Here is a 21,234-nt window from a genome sequence, read left to right as displayed (position 1 = left end):
CATTGTACAATTACTGCCTGACTTATGGACTCTTTGCAGATCGGCCACCAGAGAACAGTTGGGCATGGGAAACAGATACCTTGTTGTAGATCAAGGGAAATACTTTTGTTTTCTAGAAAAGGAGAATAGGTTCCTAAAAAAGGAGAAATTCTCGTTTGCAGAAAAACCCAGTCACCAGATGATCTGTTAAACATATGTATTAAATAGTGGCCACTCAGCACCACTATGGGTTGGGGAGGAAACAGATCTGTCTATATAAACCAAATCTGTTAGATTGGGAATTAGAAGGAGCTGCAGTGATTACCCCAGCCCCAGAAGAGGTGAGTAAAGACCAGTCAATGGTATTTTACTACTATTGTTCAATTCCTTTCCAAATGGCTAATACTACACCTGAGAAGTTGTAGCCGGAGGTTAGCAGACGGGTCACTCATTACTGGCACTGGGCTTGGTTGCCCCCTGGTACAACCACACTGCAACCAGTGGGGATTACACAGGCCCAATGCATCTAGCACCTAAGAATGGGCATCAAAATGGTGTTAACTGGTTAGCAGAGTCCCTCATCCCTTTGGATGCATCCAGCCCCACAGCTGAGAACCTGCCTGGGGCCTTTGAGGTCCATGGGGAGAATGTCTATCAGATGATCCCAAACTGGAACCAGTCGAAGCCTTTTCTCAGCTGCAAGGAAGTCTTAAAGGCAACATCCTAGGGAGCAAAGAAGATCTGGGGTGGGCACAAGTGGCCTGGCAGAGGCTGCCCTGGCTTCAGGCAAGGTGAGGAAGGCAGTGCAGCATGAGCATTGGAGACAGAGCCAGAGAGTGAAGTCTTTGCCTGCTGATCCACCTTTGCTCTAAAGTAATAGATCCCATTCCCAGGAACTGTGCCAAAGGTCTAGAGGGACATCAGCCTCTTCACATCTGAGCTGTCTCCTTTCCCAGCCACCACCACAAAGCACATTACCAGAAGGGAGACGACATGGAAAGTGCTAACCCTATCTTGTTAGATTCACCCCCACACACTGAGCTGATGCTATGCTGAGGATTGATACAATGCTGAAGTCTCACAAAAACCCAGAGAGAATCTAAGAGCAGCCCAGGTCTCATGCCATCCTTTTGAATGCTGCCCATCATGATTTAAGCTTGGAGGCTAAAGCTGCACCGCGATGTCTTGGATCCGTGTTAGTAAGCTCCACTGCTCCCAGCATTCAAGCAAGCCTTTCGGTTGCTTCCTGTGTAATGACCAAAACTGCCCGCTTACTCAGGAGAACAGTTTGTCATTCAGTCCTTTGCCTGAATGAATGCTAGCTCAGCATGTACTTGTTTCTTTTTCCAGGGCCTGAAGAAACATGAAGCATCTCTTTGCACTCACCATACTTGTTTTTGGTAAGTGTCCAGTAAATTCACTGGGCCAGTTCCTGACCTCACTTCAAGTGGTGCAAAAAAAGGTGTCAATCCCTTGATGCTAGTAGGATTATATCACTGTTAAATCAGGAAGATCAGAATCGGCCCCACTAATTCCTTATCCTTCTCCAATTACTTTTGCCTAAAAGCTGTCTGAAAAGTATAGTAACTTGCCACAACACCTGCTTCCAAATTCAATAGACATGGGTGAAATTCTCCTTTAAGCTGCATTATTAGCCCAATGCCATTAGTGGTGTGGTCAGACTCTTTCTGAAGGCAGGGAGTCCGACCGGTAAGTTAAATTCCCCTGCATGAGGTAGCCAGACCCATGCAACATCCAGTGGACCCATCCTGGTGGCCCGCATGTTCTTTAAGAGGGAGAAGGCGGCCTCAACTGATGATGCAGTTTGCCAAGGGAAAATGTGTGCTCATAGTTCCCTAAAATAAGTTGCAGTTTATAGTCTGTGGTAGCTCAGGTGGAGATTGTTCTGGCTGTCAGAGCTAGTAAAATGAGAGGTGGTGTTGGGCTCCGTGTGATAGTGGGTGGGAAAGGAATGAGCACCAGAACAAGCGAGACGTAGCCAGTGATTTAAACTACTTCTGCTGGTAGTCTTTTGGCCCACAGGACCGGTCCTCCCTACTTGCGCATTAGGGAGAAAAGTTGCAAAAGGTGCCACTCATCTCTTGCTTCCGTGAGACATGCAACAAGACTAACAGCAATGGAGATGATCCCTATTTACACAAGTAAAAGGAGGCATGTGAGGTGATGGGGCCTGGTGGCATCTAAAAGATGGTGAAGCAAAAGGAAACATAGTCCCAAAGAGCTCATAAAGTGATTTAATGTAAAGCAGAGGAAGAAGTGATATCTCCCCTCCCAATGCTGAAGTTCCCTTCTGCTGTTTAACAGGCGTGACCGTGGCACATGGGAGTATGTGGCAGCTTCAGAGTATGATTAAAGAAGTCACTGGGAAAAATGCCATCCTGGCTTATGCTTTCTATGGCTGCTACTGCGGTTTGGGTGGCAAAGGACGTCCAAAAGATGCCACAGACAGGTAAGTAAGTGTCTTTGGAAACCCTGCTGGAAACATTAGTGAGCAATCACATTATTTAAAGGTCCTAAGGGCAGATTTTTAGTGATATTCATAGGTACCTTGTGGGATTCTCAAAGGTGACTAGACGCTTCTCTCTCATGGAAATCAAACAGTGGTAGGCACTTCTTTTTAATCCCCCTAAGCATCCACCTGTCTCTTGGGATCCTAAATCCCTTGAAAAATGTCTCATGAAGTGATTAAGGGCCACATTTTGGAAGGTGTTTAGGCCCTTAGCTCTCACTGATTGCATTGCTAGAAATCAAAGTTTGTGATGCTGAAGATTGTAACCCACATCTATATTTACCCAAAAGTGCTAACCATCATGTAAATGCAATGGGCCCAACTCTTAGATAGTGTAAATGGGCATTGCTCTACTGAAGTCAAAACCTCTGGATTTCCATAGTGGTGTGAAGGGTTAAGAGAGGGAAACGCCATCATTAGAACATCTGTCTGCCAGCCTGTCTCTGGCAAAGGTATTTTGGATTTTCAGGTCAGTTTTCAATGCATTGGGTATTTCAATAAGGACTCGGCAACACAGAAACTTCTGTGCAAGGTATCGGGGGAGATGCCTGAAACGTGTGCTGCAAACTTGCCTGAAGGACACCAAGAGAACAAACATAATAGCTGCACTTTCCTTGGGTGCTCAGCTTATTTTGGGTAGCCTTCATAGTTGGGAGTGTGTGTGTGCATGCACATTTATGCACACATGTGTAAATCAAACTAAGAAGCTAAACCACTGTACTTCACCCTGTTGTTCCTGATTTACACCAATGGAAGCGAGGAGAATCCTGGCCACGGCACCAAAACACACATCCTTTTTGTGTACTTTGGTGAAGAGTCAATAGAGGGTTTTTTGACTTGTGTTTTAAACCTATCTCTCCTATATGTCTCACTGCTAAAGTCTTGCTTCTCCCCAGATGCTGCGAAATTCATGACTCCTGCTATCAACGGCTGAAGTATTATGGCTGTTGTGCCAAAATAGTGAGCTATAAGTACTACTACTCACATGGATCAGTATTATGTGGTGAGTTGGCTGCTGGTTAGCAAGATGCACATTTGGGTTTGTTTCTGCTCCTAGATCAGCAGACTGCTTTGCCTTTTGCCTTTTTAAAGTCTGTATCTGGAGCCCAGCAAGCCAGAGTTTTTTGCTGATGCATGAGGAATATGAAAATAGGTCACTGGCAGTCACTAGCTTAACCAGGGGGGATTCAGGCCTTAAAGGTGTCCTTAAGTACATGGTCGACTTTAAGAGTGCACTTAAGTGCAGTCCTGAATTGTAATGTTTTCTGAAGTCAGGCTTCACTGATTATAAGGAAATGTGTCTTAACATTTCTTCTTGGATCAGAATTCCAATGCAAAGGTAGCTGTGAAAGCCCCACACTGAGTCGCAGTAACAGGAAAAGAGAAGAGAAGCATAAATCCTATTTGCTGTGACAAGGGTAGCAAGAGAAGCCCACAGGATGATCTGGGAGGTGGCAGTAAGAGGGTCTGACAGAGCTGGATCTACATGGGAGTTAAGCTGGAGAGATGTGCAGGTGCATTGTGAACAGACACTAGTAGAGGCAGCAGACATACAACATAGCTCTCCAACCTCAAAAAGAACTGTTTGCATTTTTACAGAGGTCAAAATAGCATGTCAACTACTTCAAGACTTTCGTTTTTCAGATGGGAAATTAATTGACATGCTTTGTTGTAAATGATCGTATTTTCAATGAAACAGCACTTGCCAAAAAAACCCCCACTTCCCTAAAAAACTCTCGGCCAGCTGGGGTTTACGTCTCTGAATACCTTCAACATGCGTATCATACCACATTCAGTTCCCCTGGTTATTTAGAGTCATGCTCACTGAATATGAATTTCTAAACATGCTTAACTGCTGGATTTGATAAAACAAATTTACACCAGTCTCTGCTCACCAGTGAGCTTTGCTCGGTGCTTAAATTGATGTACACAGAAAAAAACATGACAAATGCTTCTGGGTGACAACAGCTAACATTTGAGATTTGTGCTTGAAAGGGAAGTATGCTGAATTCTCATAGGCACCATGCATTTAGAAAGACCGGCAAGCCAACAGGGACAGGAATTTTTCTAGCACCTAGAAGCAAGTGGCTACAGAAGGGAAAAAAAAAAGACTTGTGTTAATTAATGATTAATTATGGTGGTATCAATTAGAAACCAGGGCTCCATGGGACTTAGAGATGAAAAGTTTTTTCCTGAGCACGCACAGAACAGGAGAAATAGCATGCAGTATACTACAGTCTGGCTGGAAGCTTGAACACGGCTATTTTCTTTGCTGATGTTCAGTGAATAGAGCCAGGATGGGGGTGTTTTTTCCATTTGTATCCGGGTTCAAATGTGTACAAGCTCCTCAAGGAGGAAGCTGGCTGCTGGACTATGGTATCACAAACTTACGTCATGTTAGAGCACATGCTGGCATTTTCCCATGCAGAAATGTTTCCTTCAGAAAAATAACTTAAGTTGTTGTTGAGTATAATTTCCATTTTCCCTTTCAACATTTGGTAGGCATTCTTCGGTTCTTTTTAACTCATTTAGTCAACTTATTAATATGCAATTTATACATGCACACAGATCTGGCCTGTGAAACTGTAATAGATAACAGGCTGTTTAACATGCAGGCAGTAGTGGCCTTAGGGGGGGGCAAACTGAGCTACCACCCAGAGGCCCACATTTTTCTGGTGGTGGGGTAAAGTTTTTACAAGGAAGTGGCTCTATTTGCATTTTAACACTCGACTATTTATCCAGTTCCCCCAAAGAATATTTAAAAGATCCACAATACAACTGTGATAGGTGAATATTGTTTACCTGAGTACATACCTCTAAGGGGCCCCAAGTGACTCTCTTGCCCAGTGCCCCAGCAGCCCTAAGGCCACTGCTGATATAGGTAGTGTTAAGTATACTTCAACAACACATGCGTTACCATAATTTCGTGGGCCATATTCTATCAACTGCTAACACTGTTCATCTTTCCACTCAAAGAGCCTCTACTGACACACACTTTTCCTATTTCTGTTTGTTTGCAGGGCACCAGTCCTGGTGTACGGAGCAGTCTTGTGACTGTGACAGGCGCCTGGTGCTCTGCTTGAAAAAAAATTTGTACAGCTACAATAAGAAATACAGATTTTACTTAAAGTTGAAGTGTTGAGATGAGGAGAACTGGTATTAAAAGACACTCAGCCCAGAATTTGCCCCACTTCTCTCCTGGACAAGAGCCAATATACTCAATATTTTCAGAAGATGAAAGCACCGCATTGCATTACTTTTATTCAAACATCTGATTACCTGTTCTGTATTTATGGAGGTGTATACAACTATGCAAATACAAGTTTTACGCTGTGCATCAGGGAATTTTCATTATGTCTGGCGTGTACTGTTTTTTCATGTTGATCCTGTTTGCATGGGGTCACAGGCTGTGGCATTCAGTCTTTTTCAACTAATGATCAAATCAAAAAGAGAACAATCACATGTGTGAACTAGGCCTGGCAAATCAAGTTATATCAAGGACTTGGGGCTGCTATTGACTCAAGAGAAGTCTCAGGAGCTGCTTCTAAATAACCAACACGATCTGCCTTAATCTGCATCATGACGCAACAATTAAATGACCCTAAAATATGACCATAAAACTGGTGCTCTGCAGCTCCCCTGCCTGGGAAGCAATATTCTTAGCACTGAGCCTGTGCCTTCCCTCTACCCTGCAATAGGGGGTTCAAATTGCAAAGGGAAAGATCCTCATCTGGTTGATACCTGTGGTATCAGGGAATTTCAGCTGAGGATATGGTCCAGTGGGTAGGGAACTGTATGCTGTTGGAACAAGAATGACTCTTATCAGGCCTGAATTATTTGCAGGGCAAGGCTGGGCTAGGAAGAATTGTAATGTCCTTAGGGTGGTCGTTCTCTGACTGTCAGAGAGATGTCACTGTCGAGCCGAGACAGAAGCATTTGCAAGCTGGAGTCTTGCACCTATAGGTGGTCCCCCGCAAGGACCTGCCAGGGGTTTGCGGCGTTTGTGCAATGAATAAATCACTCTTGGGGGGTCTGGCTGAGGTTCACTGGCACTCAGGCTCCCTGCCACCAACAGCACAGCCAGCAAACAAATGAAAAATAGCTTCCAATTCAACGGCTGCAAAAACACCCATTGCAGCCACCTCCAGTAACACCCCGACCAGCCAAACTGATGAACGCTCCACACATACCCCACTACCTCCCTTTAATTTGCTGCAAAGAAACAGCCAGGCTCCACATAGCTGGTTTCTCAGGCCCACAGCTTTGCAATCATGAGTGCAGAGACTGCGATTTCTGGGGGCCAAGTACATTTGTAGGAAGGAGGGAGTTTTCTCTCTACATAATTCTAAAATAGTGGGTTCAATTTGTTCCTGTATTTTAGAGGATTTCATGCTAAAAAAATATCATCCCAAGGCTGAGATGTATTCGTGCTCCTGGCGGAAAGTGGAAAGCTCAGGAGTTCTTGATTAGAGGGTCTTGCTTTTCTGCTCAGGGTCATACCGAGGGCCAAACCTGGGGTCAGAAAGGCAAAGGCTGTAGAGATTTCTGCACAGGGCAAAGTCGTCTTCTGAGGATCCTCTGAGTATACATTACCCAATTACTTCGCTGTCACTGCAGTGGCAAAGTATTGGCAGTGTCCTCATCTCCCCTGCTTTTAGCTGTGCCATATTGCAGGTGGTCCTTGGTGTTTTGGGGAGCATGCCCTTAAAGCCGCGGAGGTGGGTTTCCCCATGATTTTGGGGTCCCCTTGGTAACTGGTTGTCTGCAATTGCAGGGGACTGGATTCGGTGACACAGCCCTGTCATCTTATGTTCTTAAATGGAGCTATTGCAAAATAGAGACCAGAGCCTCTTCACAGGGCTCAGTTAGATGGAAAATGGTTGTTTAATATGCATCAGTTTTTCTCCCCTGACTCTCTTGAAAGAATCAAATGAGTTCTGGCACCAAGGGGAGGGGAAGTGTCTTCCTCTGGGACCCTACAGAGGCTGGCCATGTGGGCTACCCCTCTTTGGTCTTTATGCATTGCACAGCAATCACTGGGAAGAAGCTGCTAAGAGAAGACAACACCCTCTTCCATCCCTTTGGCCTGCTCCCAGCTACATCCGTCACACACAGAACATATGCTCTTCCTTGCCAGCTCTTACACCCTGGTTTATATGGACCTGACTGGCTCCTATATCCAGCACCACACCATGCATTCATTAATATCTATTAATGAGAGCCATCAGTGTGCCCAGCAGTACACAGACCTACCAGATGACATAGTCCATGCCCCAAGGAGCTTATGTTCTAAACCTGCAGTTCAAAGCCAATTGTAGGCCAATGTTCAAGTATTTTTTAATGATATCTGCTCAGTATCTGATGTGGGACCATTTGGGTCTGTAAAAGAGAGAGATCTGAGCCAAATCCCTCAGTCCAGTCACTTCAAAACCCCCAAACCACCCCAACCTCCACTCCACGGGCCTTGTTAGCCAACCACGCTGCCTCGAATCTCAGTTCAGGCCCAATGAAATCCATGGGATTTTAACAACTGAATCTCCAATGGAGAGGTCTACAAATGATTTCTACAGCTGTGGGCACCACAGGGCCTGCAAAAAATAAGGAAGAGGATGGAGAGTGTCTATTCTCACTTCAGCTTGCTTTCAATTTTCTGGAAATGACATATTTCCAGCTCATCATCAAGTGCTCTTGAGTTACTCAGAATGAGAATTGTGTGTACTTATTCTGCAGATGGCTTCAGTTCCTGTGTCAAATGGGACTAAGGAGTTGGGCCAAAAGGCCATCCAAAAGTAGTCATCTATTCAGAAGTAGATCGGTACTAGAGATGGGATTATTCCCAACCACAGAAGAGGGATGATATTTTAGTACCCCTGCTGCTGTATTATTTTCCAAATAATGAATATTGTATTTGAGAAGCTTGGACTGGAGGCTAGCATTACCTCTTACTAGCATTAGGCTTGTTTGACGTCTGCTGCAATTGCACTGCAGCAAATGTGGATTACCATTGGAATTAGTCCAACCAGATGTTTCTAGCACCTAAGAACAGACACTGGAAGGAAATGAACTGGCTAGCACAGCTTGTCATCCCACTGGATGCATTTGTTGTATGTGCATCTAGCATTATAACAGAGACTCACTGGGGCCCTTCTTGTTCACAGGAAACATTTCTATCAGATGACCCAGTGAGGACCCTCTTGGACAAACTGGGAACCCAGCTAGGTTGGTCCTAGCTGTAATTTACTCTCTGCAAAGCTTAGCAGACTCAGAAGAGAGTGGAGCTTTCCACCAGGAAGACCTGGGCTGGGCACAAGTGGCTTGACACGGACTATGGTGGCTGTTATCAGTCGGGCAAGGTATGGAAGGCAGTGAATTATGAACATCAAAGGCAAAGCAGGAGACAGAGCTGGAGGGCAAGGGATCCTTCCATGGATTTATCATTGCAAATGAGTGATAGATCCCATTGTCCTTGTTTGCAGGTAATGCAGCAGGGCACCTTTCACTGTGCTGTGTTGCTCCTAGGACAAAGCATAACAGGAGATGCTAAGACACTGGAGGGTTCAAGTGACTTCTCTCCTTTCTTTTCACTGCTTCTTTTTCTCACCACCCTCCATTTCCTACTGCTTTTCCAACCCGCCCCATTCCCATTTTTTCTTTCTATGAGATCCACATACTACACAGCGCAGTTCAATGTATTTTCTATAAAAGACCCAACAGTCCAGCTAGAGCTAGAGGATCTGGTGTGAAGACATGCAATCAATGAGCTTGATTCACCTTTCTAGTCTAATGCTCAACCATTCCAAGTATTTGTGTCTCAGGGTGAGACAATTAGGTGATGCATGGACACAATGGGAGAAGCCAGTTTTTGAGCCAGGATGGATGAGGCAAAGTGAATAGTGCCAAAATCCTAAAGGAGCATCAGCCTCTTCGCTTAAATGGTGGCTCCCTCTCAGCCAAAGCAGCAATGTCAGAAGGAGGGAAGAACAGGGAAGGTGCTAACCATATATTGTTAGACTCAGTGGAAGAAATTCACCCCCATATGGAAAGATGACGTTGCATCTAGGCAACACTTGAAGCCCCATATTAAGCCCAGAAAGGGTCTCAATACTGCACAGGCCTCATGAAGTCCTTTGGAACGTCTCCCATTATGGTTCATGCTTGGAGATGTTTGATGTCTCCCATTATGGTTTATGCTTGGAGATGTTTGCCTCCACCTCCATTCCTTGGCAACCAGTGGTCCTGAGCTCCACTGCTCCCAGCCTTCAGGTTCCCCTCTCCTCTCAGCTACCTCCTGTGCAATGACCTGTGATCCAGAAGTAGCTCCTACTCAGAAGAGCTGCAGATCATAAAGTCCTTTGCCTGAACGAGAGATAAGGTTGACAAACTATTCTGGACAGATGGTAGTTGGGCTGAAAGGTAAATACACTGAATTTTAACAGGCATCATAGGAATTTTCCCAACACCTAGAATGAAGTGGCTAAAGAACCAAAAAAAGAGAGATTTGTTCATTATTATTTTTCATGATTGGTGTATTAGCAACTAGAACCAGGACTCCAGGGGACTTAGACATGGAAGGTGATTACAGAGCTCAGACAGAACAGGACAGATGGTGTGTGGGCTCATGGAAAGCTTGAACACAACTGTTTTACTGACATGCTGTAAATGGTTACAAAAGTGTTTTCTCATAAGTTTCCTTCTGCAAAAGTAGACATGGTCCCCCAGGAGGAAGCTAGCCGCCGTAGTAGGGGTCACACACTGCAGTGTGACATCATATTAGAGTATGTGTTAGCACTTTGCCATGCAGAAATGCTTCATCAAACAGTTCCTCATCAGCTGCCAGATGTAATACATATCATATTTTTCAAAACGTATTAAACCATTTTGCATTCCCATCTTAGATCAGATTAATTAACAGACTGTAAACCACGACAGTCCCTGTCTGCTGTGAGTAGTAAGTTGTATTCAGTGTCATATCTTTTACCGTAATACCATGGAGTGGGGTTTTAATACTGTGTAGTTCCCTAGCAGCCAGCAGTCCCTTCTTAATATATATTCTATTGAATAATTGCCAACCTCACTCCCTCACTCAAAGACACTCTGTTAACATATATAATGTGCCTTCTGGATTCCTTTTGTTTGCAGGGGCAGGATCCTGATGCAGCAAGTGGCTCTGTGAACATGACAAGCACTTTGTGCTGTGCTTGAAAAATAATTTAGGGAGCTACAATAAGAGTTACCGCTACTATTTAAACAAACGGCAACATGATCTCATGTTAAGAAGAGAGCCACAGCCTGAGCCCCAAATTTGTTCTGATTTCCTAATAGACAAAAGTCAATGTACTTGATATTTGCACAAGATAAAAGCACTGAGTTTTATTGCTTTTATTATAAGATCTGGTTACCAGTGGTATCTCAATGGATGTGTATATAAATATACAAATGTAATTTTTATATGCTGTGCATCAGGGCATTTTCATGCTATGCTTGCATGAGTTGTGTTTTAATGATGAAGCTATTCTTTATTTATTCTTTAAATAACAGTTGAAAAAAATTAAAAACTAATCAGATACCTGAACTAGGCCTGACAAATTGAATTCTGTTATTGATTTGGGTTTGCTGTTAACAAAACAGACATCTCAGTGGTTGCTTATAAACAACCAACATGATCTACTGTAAGCTGGGTTGTGATGCAGTGATTGAATGCCCTTAATTCTGCTCCGATTCAGCCCCGTTATAAATAAGGAGCAACTGTCTGGAAATCAGGAGGAGTACACTGGGCCCAAATGGGCCCAAAGTGGGATAAATCTGGATTAAATGAGCTGATCATTACACCTATCTACAGCTTCTGAATAAGGCCCCGAAGCCTGTCACTTAGTCTGCTAGCATGGTGCCCCAAGCACGTGTAGATACCAACGTGTAGACACTGTTGGGCTCAAGGGACCTGCAAATTAGCCCAGAAGGCCACACTCCCAACTCCCATCATAGGACTGGAGTAGGGGCAGAAGCAGGGAAGTTTTAATTTTCCTTTCAGAGCCGACTCCATAGGAAGCAGATCTTCAGCAGTGCAAAATGCAGCAGAGCCAGTGTCTTCAATGGACCTCCACTAACTGCTGAATTGACACAGCTGCATCCAGGACAGTGGAAATACACCTGTTCACAACAACTGATGATGTGATCTGTAGACTTATATCAGAATCCTGTTGCTTTCTGACTGGGCAAAATAATAAGGGCAAAATTGGGGGAAATTAGAGAAGAGTCATGCCTTAGAGATCTTGGCATAAAGTTTATAAAAAGAAGAGCAGAATTGGAGCATTCCGTTAAGCCTGTCTGAAGCCTCAGCACCCCTACATCCCAGTAGCAGATTTTCAGTTGTTTCCCAGCAGCACGCTTGATGTGCAGAACATAACCAAGTATATCCACTTGCCAGCCTAACATACTGTGTATGTCTTCTTGCTCTTAGCCTTCCATCACCTTCCTAATAAAATAGGTGCCCTGCAGCTTCTCTGCGTAGGAAGCAATATTTTAAGCACTGAGCCTCAGTCTCATGTATTCATCCCCCCAACATCAGACAGATGTCACTGTTGGGTTGAGATAGAACTGTTTGAGAGTTGGAGTCTGTCACCTGTAGGTGGTCACCCATGAGGACCTGCCAGGGGTTTGTGTCTTTTGTGCAATGAACAAATCACTCTCAGGGGGTCTGGCTGAGGTTCAGTAGCACTAAGACTCCCATGTGCACTAAACACAAGTTACATGTAACGCTACAGAACATAGTGCTAAAGACAAGTTCCTGTTTAAAACAAGAGCAGTTTTGTGGCGGTACAGACATTGGTGGAAGATCCATCGTGTGTCGATATAGACATTGTGCACGTCTGTACTCTTTTTGTAGTGCTACAAGTGCACGTGTAGCGCTACAAATACAACATGTCCATAGTCCCACACACCAATAGCACGGCCAGCAAACAAACCAAAAATAGCTTCCAACTCCATGGCTGCAAAAACCCCCATTGCAGCAACCTCCAGTCACATGTCTGAATGTTCAAATTGGCTCAAAAATTCCATGTATGCACTACCAGCTTCCAGCTCTGCACAGCAATCACTGGGAAGAGGCAGCCTCTCCATTAGCACATAGATCATGCCCCTTCCCACACGACCCTCCTCCATCCTTTTGGCCTGCTCCCAACTAGATCTGCCACACACTTAACAGGTGCTCTTCCTTGCCAGCTCTTCCATCCTAGGAGGGACGGTTGGTGGAATCACGCAGAAGGGTGATTCCACAGAGCTGACTCGGAGGAGCCAGATTACTTACCGGTAAAGTAGGCGTGGATGCCCGATGCTGAAAACCAGAGCTGGAACGATGACAAGCCCAAAGGAGGAAAAGAAATAAAGGACATTAAAACTGTGAGTGAGAGAAGGCTATAGAGCACTCCTAACAGTATGCCTTAGTCACAACGTGCATAAGGGACAGTGTGGACTGTATAGCCAAATAGAAAAGCTTAAACCCCAAGGTTTCCCTGATGGAAAAGGGGAGAGAATTAGATTCAGACATTGTTTGTTACAAAAGGACCATCAGGTTGGCACTAAGTGGGGTGTAGGGGAGGCAGAGTCCTGAGGCCTAATGATGCTGTGCAAGACATAAGACACAGGAAGAGGACATAGATCGATCTTCCTCCCTTAATTAGTTTACACCAAAGACGTGGCAGGTAAGAACATCCAGTGCCTTTAAAGTCCTTGTCACTGGCCAAACTGTCTGCCCAGAAGCCTACTGATAGCGCAGGTTGGCTTGTGAAAGCAAAGCATCAAGTTAAAAACAGGCACGACAAATTACATACACCATACAGCTGAGTGGCATGCGTTCAATCATTAATATCAATTATTAAAAGCCATTGGTGTGCTCATCAGTACACAGATGTACAGGCTGATGCAGTCCACGTCCCAAGGAGCTCATGTTCTCAACCAGGCAGCGCAGCTGAAACACATGATGTGCATGTTGAAAGGTAACTTTCAAGAATTTTTTTTTTAATATCTGCTCATTGTCTAATATAGGATCGTTTGAGTCTGTAAAAGAGAGAGATCCGAGCCAAAGCTCTCGCTCCAATCACCTCAGAACCTTCCACAACCTCCACTCACTGGGGCCTGTCGCCAACTGGTGCTGCCCAGAAAGTGAGCCCCGACCCAGGTCTGAATAAAGTCCATGAGGTTTTTAACAACAGAATCCATTTTATTCCTGCATGCACTGAAATTAGAAACAGCTCCATCAAGTTGCAAAAGAAACCACCTTTCCACTCCTCCCTTCTTCGCAGTAACAAGCATTGTTGCAACCTACTGGAGCTGAGCAACCTCTGGAACTCGATAGGAAGGAGTGACTAACCCCTTGCAGCACACTTGCTTGAAGCTGGAGGTAAGTCAGGGATGAGGCTCCTCAGACAGGGTAAGTGAATGAGGCTTATTCCGGACCAGTGGGGCAGGGGGCATGCAAACTGTCACAAGCTAGTCTTATTGTCCAAGTATCCTACGCATTTTCACCACCCTCTGAGCACAAACTATTTGCATGCATTTCCTCTGTGTAACTAGATTTACGTCAGTCATTAATACTGGATTTAAGTCAGTCATTTAAATCTCCCCCCATGCACACCTCCCTGCTAGTCTTTGTGCATTCAGGGGAATAAATGATCAAATGTAAAAAGAGAGAACACAAAAGATTTTTTAAAATACTGGCAGAATTTTTTCATGAAAGTATGTCCTAGCCATACTGCAGATAGGCGATACCAGAATTGGTAGTGAGGTCCATCGTGTCTAGGTGTTTCAGAACAGACCTTAGTGCAAAGTACTGTACAAACACAGAGGGAACTTGGAGTCACTGGGGTATGCATATTCACTGTGCTAATCCTCTTCACATCTTAGCCTCTATTTGTGAAATATGGGGTGAAATCTTGGCCGGTCCTATTGAAATCAATGGCAAAACTCCTAATAACTGTGTTCCCTTGATGGCCAAACTCTCATTGCCTTCCATGGGGCTATGATCATGGCTCATTTTTCTGAGGAGAAAATCAGTTTCTGATCAAATCAGCACTAAAATAAGACTTTTCCAGAGATATCTGGATGTGAACTCCAGCCTGGGAGTTTATATCACATTAGGAGTATTCCAGGAAGGAGCCAGAGACAAACCAGAGATTCTTCCAAAGGGTCTTCCACATGATAACCGAGCCAAACTTAAACAGAATGGAAGTGCCCTTTCTCCCCGGAGAGCGGGGAAAAAAACCATGGAACTCCTATTATAGATGCAGTCATTCATCTGGAACAACCTGAATTATTGATGTTAGAAAACAACATTGATCTGGCTGGGGTAGCGGTGGGAGGGATAGAGCTGTGTATATAAGGGAAGACACTCACCAGCACAGGTCAGATGTTACACCAACTGCCCAGGTCTTCCAAACCCAGAGGAAGTAAGTGTTTTACAAGAGGGAATTGGCTTTGTGTCTAATAGGCACCTTGCTATGCAGCTTTACACGGGAAGATGACAGATGCAGTAAACAGACAGACAGATATTCACAGCCTGTGCTCTTGTATCACGGTATCAAGGCTCTGAAGACCAATATGAGAAGTTGCAGCTATTTGCAAGGCATCTGGGGTGGTCCATATAACTGGTGATGAGACAGGGAACAGATCATTTATTCTCTGTGCCTGGGGCTGATTTCCACTGAGCATGCTCCTCACTCCACTGCAGCCAAGACTAGACTTTAGTCATTAGGGTTCCCCAGACCCTAAATACCCTCTGATCGATGAGGAAGGAGCTGGGCTAAACATATTTCAGTGGCAAGCTGACTTATTCAAGATACTGTCCTCCAAAGGATTAATCGGGGGGTGGGGCTGGGCTATTGGAGTCACCCTAGCACACCTATATAGAGCAGGGCAGAGGCCCAGACCCTTTCTCCTGCTATGTTCCAGGTCCTCTGGTATCACAGAAGAAAAGCAGCCAAAGGAAGAGAACTTGGGGTGACGTTAGACTCCTAAGGTGAAATCCTGATTGTGTGGAAGTCACTGGAAGTATTAGCATTGGCATCAGGAGAGCCAGGATCTCCCACGGGGGGAGGTAGGGTCTGAGGGCCTGCTCATGGCAGGCTGATGAAATACCACTGCAAGGCAGGAGGGGCGATGCAGGAAAAAACTCTGGGAGGATTAGAGAGGGCTGGGGCACCAGCCTCCTCTTCAAGTTCAGCAATGATGTATTTTTATCTCTCTACTGGCCTGCACACTGGCTCAAACACAGGGAGACATGCAGAGCCCTGATGCCGGGGTATCACAGCATGGTAAAAGGATAGTCTGTTCTATCTCTGCTGTCCAAGACCGGACTTGACTTGAAACGTGCCTTTCTGCCCTCTCAACTACTTCCCATGCAGTAGCCCCGCTATACCAGACATCTTTGTTTGCCTGAATGAAGAATCAGGTCGTTTGGGTTTCTTATCCCAGGTCCTGCACAAAGATGAGGAATCGCCACATATTCGCATTGCTGGTTGCTTGCAGTAAGTATAGAAAACGTCCAAATGACGCCCTCACCATTGCTACTGCTCTGCTTCCATTCAGGGCCCAATGGATAGCCCCAGCATCAGGGGACCACAAGCAAGGCTTAGTACTGGATAACCTTGGTCACAGCTCGGGGTCTGGGCTCCAGGCAGGGGCATTCATTGATGTCAGCAGGAGCTTTACCGTAAGAAGGTGGTCCAGCTCGTGAACAACTGGGTCAAATCACTGGAGTGCCTAAATGTTTACCTTTCTCCATGTATGGCTGCACAAGAGCTTTTACAATAGTAGCAGTCCCTGGCAGCTCAAATGCTGCCTAAAAGCTGGACCAAGGGTGAGGGGAGGAGCTGGTGTCTTGGCCCTACCTCCTTCTGTGTCAGCCTCTGGGTAAAGCAGAGCCACAGGGTGGGGTGGGAAGGAATCTGCTCCAATTTAGTGGCTGGGATATAGATTGTGCATCACTGATCCGAGACAGCTCCCATGAAGGAGGGAGAATACCCCACAGCCCTACCTCAGGGCTGTGGCATACACCATGTGCCACCCTGGGCAAGGAGGTGATGATTCCTAGTGTCGCTCACACAATCCATTGAGCTCACAATGTGTATAAGCAGGAGAGGAAGAAGGCAAGCTTCCTGGGAACAGAGTATCTTTCCTAACACTATTGCTGGTTTGCAGGTCTCCTGGAGGTGAATGGGAGCGTTCTGGAATATCAAAAGATGATTAAACAAGTCACTGGCAAAGGTGCTATCCTGAGTTATTACGGCTATGGCTGCTACTGTGGGTCAAAAGGCAAGGGGGAACCAAAGGATGCCACGGATTGGTAAAGAACAGCTGGGTTTGAATCACTAAAACCACATGCATGCTGTCATTTTCATGGATCTCTGCAAAACGAAACGTCAAAAATCCCCTTACCCCAACCCACAATAACCAAAACTTTTCACCCAGGGAATCGTAAGGAAAAGCTCCTCCATCACTTGTCAAGGTGGAAAGGCTGAGTGTGAAATGTTCACAAGTCATAACGAAAGGGAATTATATATGCTTGGGATTCAGGCAGTAGAGAGAAAATGCTGGTGCTTAAATATCACTATAAAGTGAAGTAAGGTTTATTGGCCAAGGTCCTTTCCAGGAAATGAAAGTGATAGAAAACCCCTAGAGAGGTTTAATGACTTCTGCAAAAAAGTCCACTTCTGCTGACTGCTTCCCCACGTGTTTCTGGTTTTATGTCCAGTTACATTTAAACAGGAGTAAATGCATATATTGAGTGTGAATACCCTATGTACACGCAGGGAATCCAACAACCAGCAAAGCAATGGCCTCGTGTTCCTGCTGCAGTGGAAGTGGGTTTCTGCAATTGTCAGCAGATCCGTAACGCATGTCTCTCTCTCCTTCCTTTTCCCTGGAGGTGTTGCCATATTCACAACTGCTGCTATAAAAAGCTGAAGGAGAGTGACTGTCACGGAAACACCAAGCGGTATGATTATGCCTACAAGAATGGGAATATAATCTGTGGTGAGTGCTCTCCCCTTGGAAAAATGGGACATTTGCTTTGCTTCTCCTGCCAAATTAGCCCACTGCTTCCCTTCTAAGAGATTTTCACTCTGAGACCTCAACACCTGATTGCCAGAAGTCGCTGCATGACTGTTGATCCAAATAGAGAAATGGAGGAAGTAGAGAAAGAAGGGCCAGGGCACCTGAAAGGACTTTAGCTGTCTTGTCTCAAATGCCATTGACCAAAGAAGTGAATTCATAACCTGTAACTTTTAGGGTTGCAATACCTTGATTCTTTGAAAGTCCTGATTCAGATCCTGATGCTATTGACTTGGTCCCTTGGGCAACAATATAGGTAAGGGGAGGCGCATGCAGCCAGCTGCATGTGGATTTCCCAGATGTGGCCATTCGGGCGGATGCTTACCAGACTGTTGTGAAGCGATGCAGGCAGTGAATTGCCTCCATGCTTTAAACTTCCCAAATCTGAAAACCGCCTCCAGTTTGAGGTGTGTCGGTGCCCTCTCTGTCCCCTCCGCTAACACTGACCTTTCAGACTGCTCAGAGCTCAAAGACACCCTCTCCGACATACTCCACAGTGGGAGGGGGGAGATTGGTACAATTACACTCTCCCCATGCTGCCATCACACAGCCCAGGTATAAATTCAGGCCTGGGAAGTCAGACACCTTCCCCATCACGGGGCTTCCTCAATGTCAATGCAAAATGCATTTCTCTCTTTGTCTCTGCAGCTTTGGGGAGCTGGTGTGAAGAGCAGGTCTGTGCATGCGACAGGAATGCCGTGTTCTGCCTGGAGAAAAACCTGGACACGTACAATTCGCGTTTCGTTCGCTACCGAGACAGCAAGTGCACGGGATCCACACCTGAGTGCTATAGGGGCTGCCCGAGTCCCTGCCAGTCCTTCAATGGAGCATTTAACTGACAAGATTTCCCTTGTCCAACGCTTCCCCAGGAAAAATCAGCCCAGTGCCGGGGGTGGAGCTATAAAAGGCCTGTGCTTTCAGACAGCTCTTCTGTAAAGAAAAAGTCTGCAGAACTGCTTAAGAATAATGAACTGGACTGACCTTCACTGTCTGATTAGCATACACCGAACCAAAAGAGAATGATCTCTGGACAACGGCTCATACAGTGAGAGGGAATATGTTGGAGGCACGGGACTGGGTTCTATTCCTGGCTCTGTTCATGACTTCCTATATGATCTTGGGCAAGGTAGCTAGTTGCTTAGTTTACCCACCTGTAAAATGGGGAGAAAATAATCCTGCCTTTTCCCTACCCTTTGTCTGCTTGAGTATTTAAACTGCATGGTACTATCTCTTAGAGTGCTGCATCAGTACAGCATCTTGCACAACACAGCTCTGACCTCAGCTTTGCTCTAAAGGGTGCTAAACGTAGTATTAAGATGGTGACTAGGGATTGTTTGGATAAGTAGCAGTCTCATAGGAGTGGTGAAGGAAGCTCTCTACTGTTTCCCATACTGACTACAGTTTGGTTTCCATGCGCTTTGCTTATCATTCTGTGTCCTTTATTTTACTTCTAAATAAAAGGGAGCTGGACCCCTCTTTGTGCTCCAGCATGGCCAGTTGAGCTGAACTTTTTCCCACTCTGTTCCATGTCTGTGCAGAACCCAAAACCACGGGAGCCTGAGCTGATGAGTTGCTGCTGAAATACCAAAAAACCCCAACCTTTTGTATAGTGTCTAGAGACCCCCCTCCTACTCTTGGTTACCCACAGTGTCAGGGGGTCACTGGAACAGAGACCTCTGGAATAGACAGTAAGGAGTGGGCTGGTTTCTGTGGTTAGCATCCGCCCTTTTCTGTGGTTTGTTGCTCTGGCTCACTTTGCTGTCCTGGGTACAGGAAGCTGAGGCCTGACTCTTCACATAGGCTCCGTTTTCATCTTGGGCAGGTGGAGACATACAAAAAGAAAAAGATACTGCTTAACATTTTCCACCAAACCAGCAGATGAACCGTTTCAGGGACAACAAAAAAAGCTCCCGTTTCCTCTTGAATTGCTGCGTTCCCACCCGCAGCAACTTTGGCAACAGCAAAGTGACCCAGCTGTGTGTAATAGCATGACCCTCAAGGAGGCTTAAAGAGTGCGCACAGGTGCCAGCTGAAGTTGCCTGTATCTATTCCCCACACATCACCGCAGGCTTTGTCTTGCTTTCTTGGGCTCAAGCACTTGTATATTTTGCAGGTAAAGCTTGGACATGAAAGCGTGAAACCCTGGCTCATGGAAACTCTTTTTGATTCATAAAGTCAGACATTTACCCTGGAAAACGCACCCTTTTCACTTAATACTTTATCAATTTTTCTGGGGAAATGGGCCCACTTTTGAATCTCAAAATAAGGAAAAAGCTCAACTTCCACACAATTCTCCACTTCATAACAGGGATTTTTTTAGCCTTATTTATACTCACCCCACACTGGGGTGGATGTCTGTGGGAGTTAAGCTACCAATCCCGCTAAAAATCCAGGCTTAATTGCCTGAAGCAAGAGCAATAGATTACCCCCAGAGGTATCACTACATAATAAACATGCTTGTCTGAGACTTGTAAATATTTGTATATCCTTTGGCATGTAATAAGGGGAGGTGAAGCTGTAATGTGTGTGTATATAATAAGCAAAATAGGGAGGGTTAATGCACTTAGCGTGCTGGGGTTTCATGTTAGAGCTGTCTGTTGCTAGACACGAAGCAACCAAAATGAAGGGGCCATATGCCGTTACTTTACTTTCCTTATGCTGCAAGGAAACGCGTGAGCCCGCAGTTTGTTTTTAACTCTCCAGATTCTCCTATAAAAGCCTACTGCTACCTAGAAAATCCCATCATTTCAAAAATAATGAATTGCTGGCGGCTCAGGTGAGACTCAGGAGAGCTGAGCTCTGTGACTTATCTGCTGTGTGACCTGACCTCCATTTAGTTACCTTGCCTCCCTCTGGCTCTTTATCTTTCTTATTTATATTCTATTTGGAGACTATACTGCATCCAACCAAGGCTCTAGACAGACCACAGTGTAATGGTGGCCTCACACCTTTGGCATCATAAAGTCAGAACATTATTTTAACTGAATCCCTTAATGATGTTGAGAACATCAAATGTGGAGCACATCAATGCCCTCCTGACCTGACGGCAGCAGGACTCGACTTGTAGACGGCAAGGGCAGGGGGGGCGTATGGGCGAGGTCTATGACTAGAGCACCAGTAGGTTGTTCGGTCTCTGCCTCCAGCCTGATTAGAGAGGCAGGACTGCGTTCTTTCCAGACTGCTTACCAATCCCTGGCTCTGATCGCAGGCCTCCCACTTGCATGCAGTAACCTGATCCAGTTTGCAGACCTCATAGGAAAAGCACTGGGAAATTCTCCTTTCTCTCATCTCCATTATGGATGCTACAGTGGCCTTGGAGGAACCAAGCAACCCCTAGATGAGACTGACTGGGAAGCAGGGACAATTGCTACCACTGCTCATCAGAGCCCACACTATCCTTGTCTCAAACCCTGAGCAAAACCCTTGGGAGAGGCAGCCTGGACAAGTGGTTGGAGCAGAGAACTGGAGTCAAGAAAGCTGAATCTCCCACTGAAAAACAATATCTCTTTACAATAAATTCTCCATGGGTAAAATAAGGCTAATGCTGACATAAGGAGCTTTGAAATCCTTAAATGAAAATTGTCAGATGCTCACAAAGCATCATTACACTGTTTCTTTTAAAA

At 45.4% G+C, this 21,234-nt stretch overlaps 2 protein-coding genes across 2 annotated transcripts; both read left to right on the top strand.

Annotated features, from left to right (window-relative positions):
* Positions 1-1,327: 1,327 nt before the first annotated feature.
* On the top strand, positions 1,328-5,844 carry LOC109314368 (phospholipase A2, membrane associated-like). Its single transcript, XM_019541507.1, has 4 exons — positions 1,328-1,379; positions 2,305-2,449; positions 3,406-3,512; positions 5,530-5,844. The coding sequence occupies exons 1-4, from the start codon at positions 1,343-1,345 to the stop codon at positions 5,649-5,651; spliced, it is 411 nt and encodes a 136-aa protein (XP_019397052.1). The 5' UTR covers positions 1,328-1,342; the 3' UTR covers positions 5,652-5,844.
* A 10,068-nt stretch (positions 5,845-15,912) lies between these two features.
* LOC109314367 (neutral phospholipase A2 agkistrodotoxin-like) lies at positions 15,913-19,071 on the top strand. The gene is made up of 4 exons (XM_019541506.1): positions 15,913-16,026; positions 16,700-16,844; positions 17,427-17,533; positions 18,260-19,071. Exons 1-4 carry the CDS (start codon positions 15,939-15,941, stop codon positions 18,448-18,450), a joined length of 531 nt encoding a protein of 176 aa, XP_019397051.1. The 5' UTR covers positions 15,913-15,938; the 3' UTR covers positions 18,451-19,071.
* Positions 19,072-21,234: the final 2,163 nt, after the last annotated feature.

Source organism: Crocodylus porosus, unplaced genomic scaffold, assembly GCF_001723895.1.
Source record: "Crocodylus porosus isolate Cpor-Errol unplaced genomic scaffold, CroPor_comp1, whole genome shotgun sequence".
Lineage (NCBI taxonomy): Eukaryota > Metazoa > Chordata > Crocodylia > Crocodylidae > Crocodylus > Crocodylus porosus.
The sequence above is the reverse complement of the archived record's forward strand: the minus strand, read 5'-3'. Positions and strand labels throughout refer to the sequence as shown.

Excerpts from the sequence above, each read along its gene's own strand:
- LOC109314367 (XM_019541506.1), top strand. The coding sequence starts at position 15,939 with ATGAAGAATCAGGTCGTTTGGGTTTCTTATCCCAGGTCCTGCACAAAG. Across the intron at positions 16,845-17,426 it reads CCAAAGGATGCCACGGATTG|GTGTTGCCATATTCACAACT; the intron begins GTAAAGAACAGC and ends TTTTCCCTGGAG. Across the intron at positions 17,534-18,259 it reads GAATGGGAATATAATCTGTG|CTTTGGGGAGCTGGTGTGAA; the intron begins GTGAGTGCTCTC and ends TTGTCTCTGCAG.
- LOC109314368 (XM_019541507.1), top strand. The coding sequence starts at position 1,343 with ATGAAGCATCTCTTTGCACTCACCATACTTGTTTTTG. Across the intron at positions 1,380-2,304 it reads ACTCACCATACTTGTTTTTG|GCGTGACCGTGGCACATGGG; the intron begins GTAAGTGTCCAG and ends GCTGTTTAACAG. Across the intron at positions 3,513-5,529 it reads ACATGGATCAGTATTATGTG|GGCACCAGTCCTGGTGTACG; the intron begins GTGAGTTGGCTG and ends GTTTGTTTGCAG.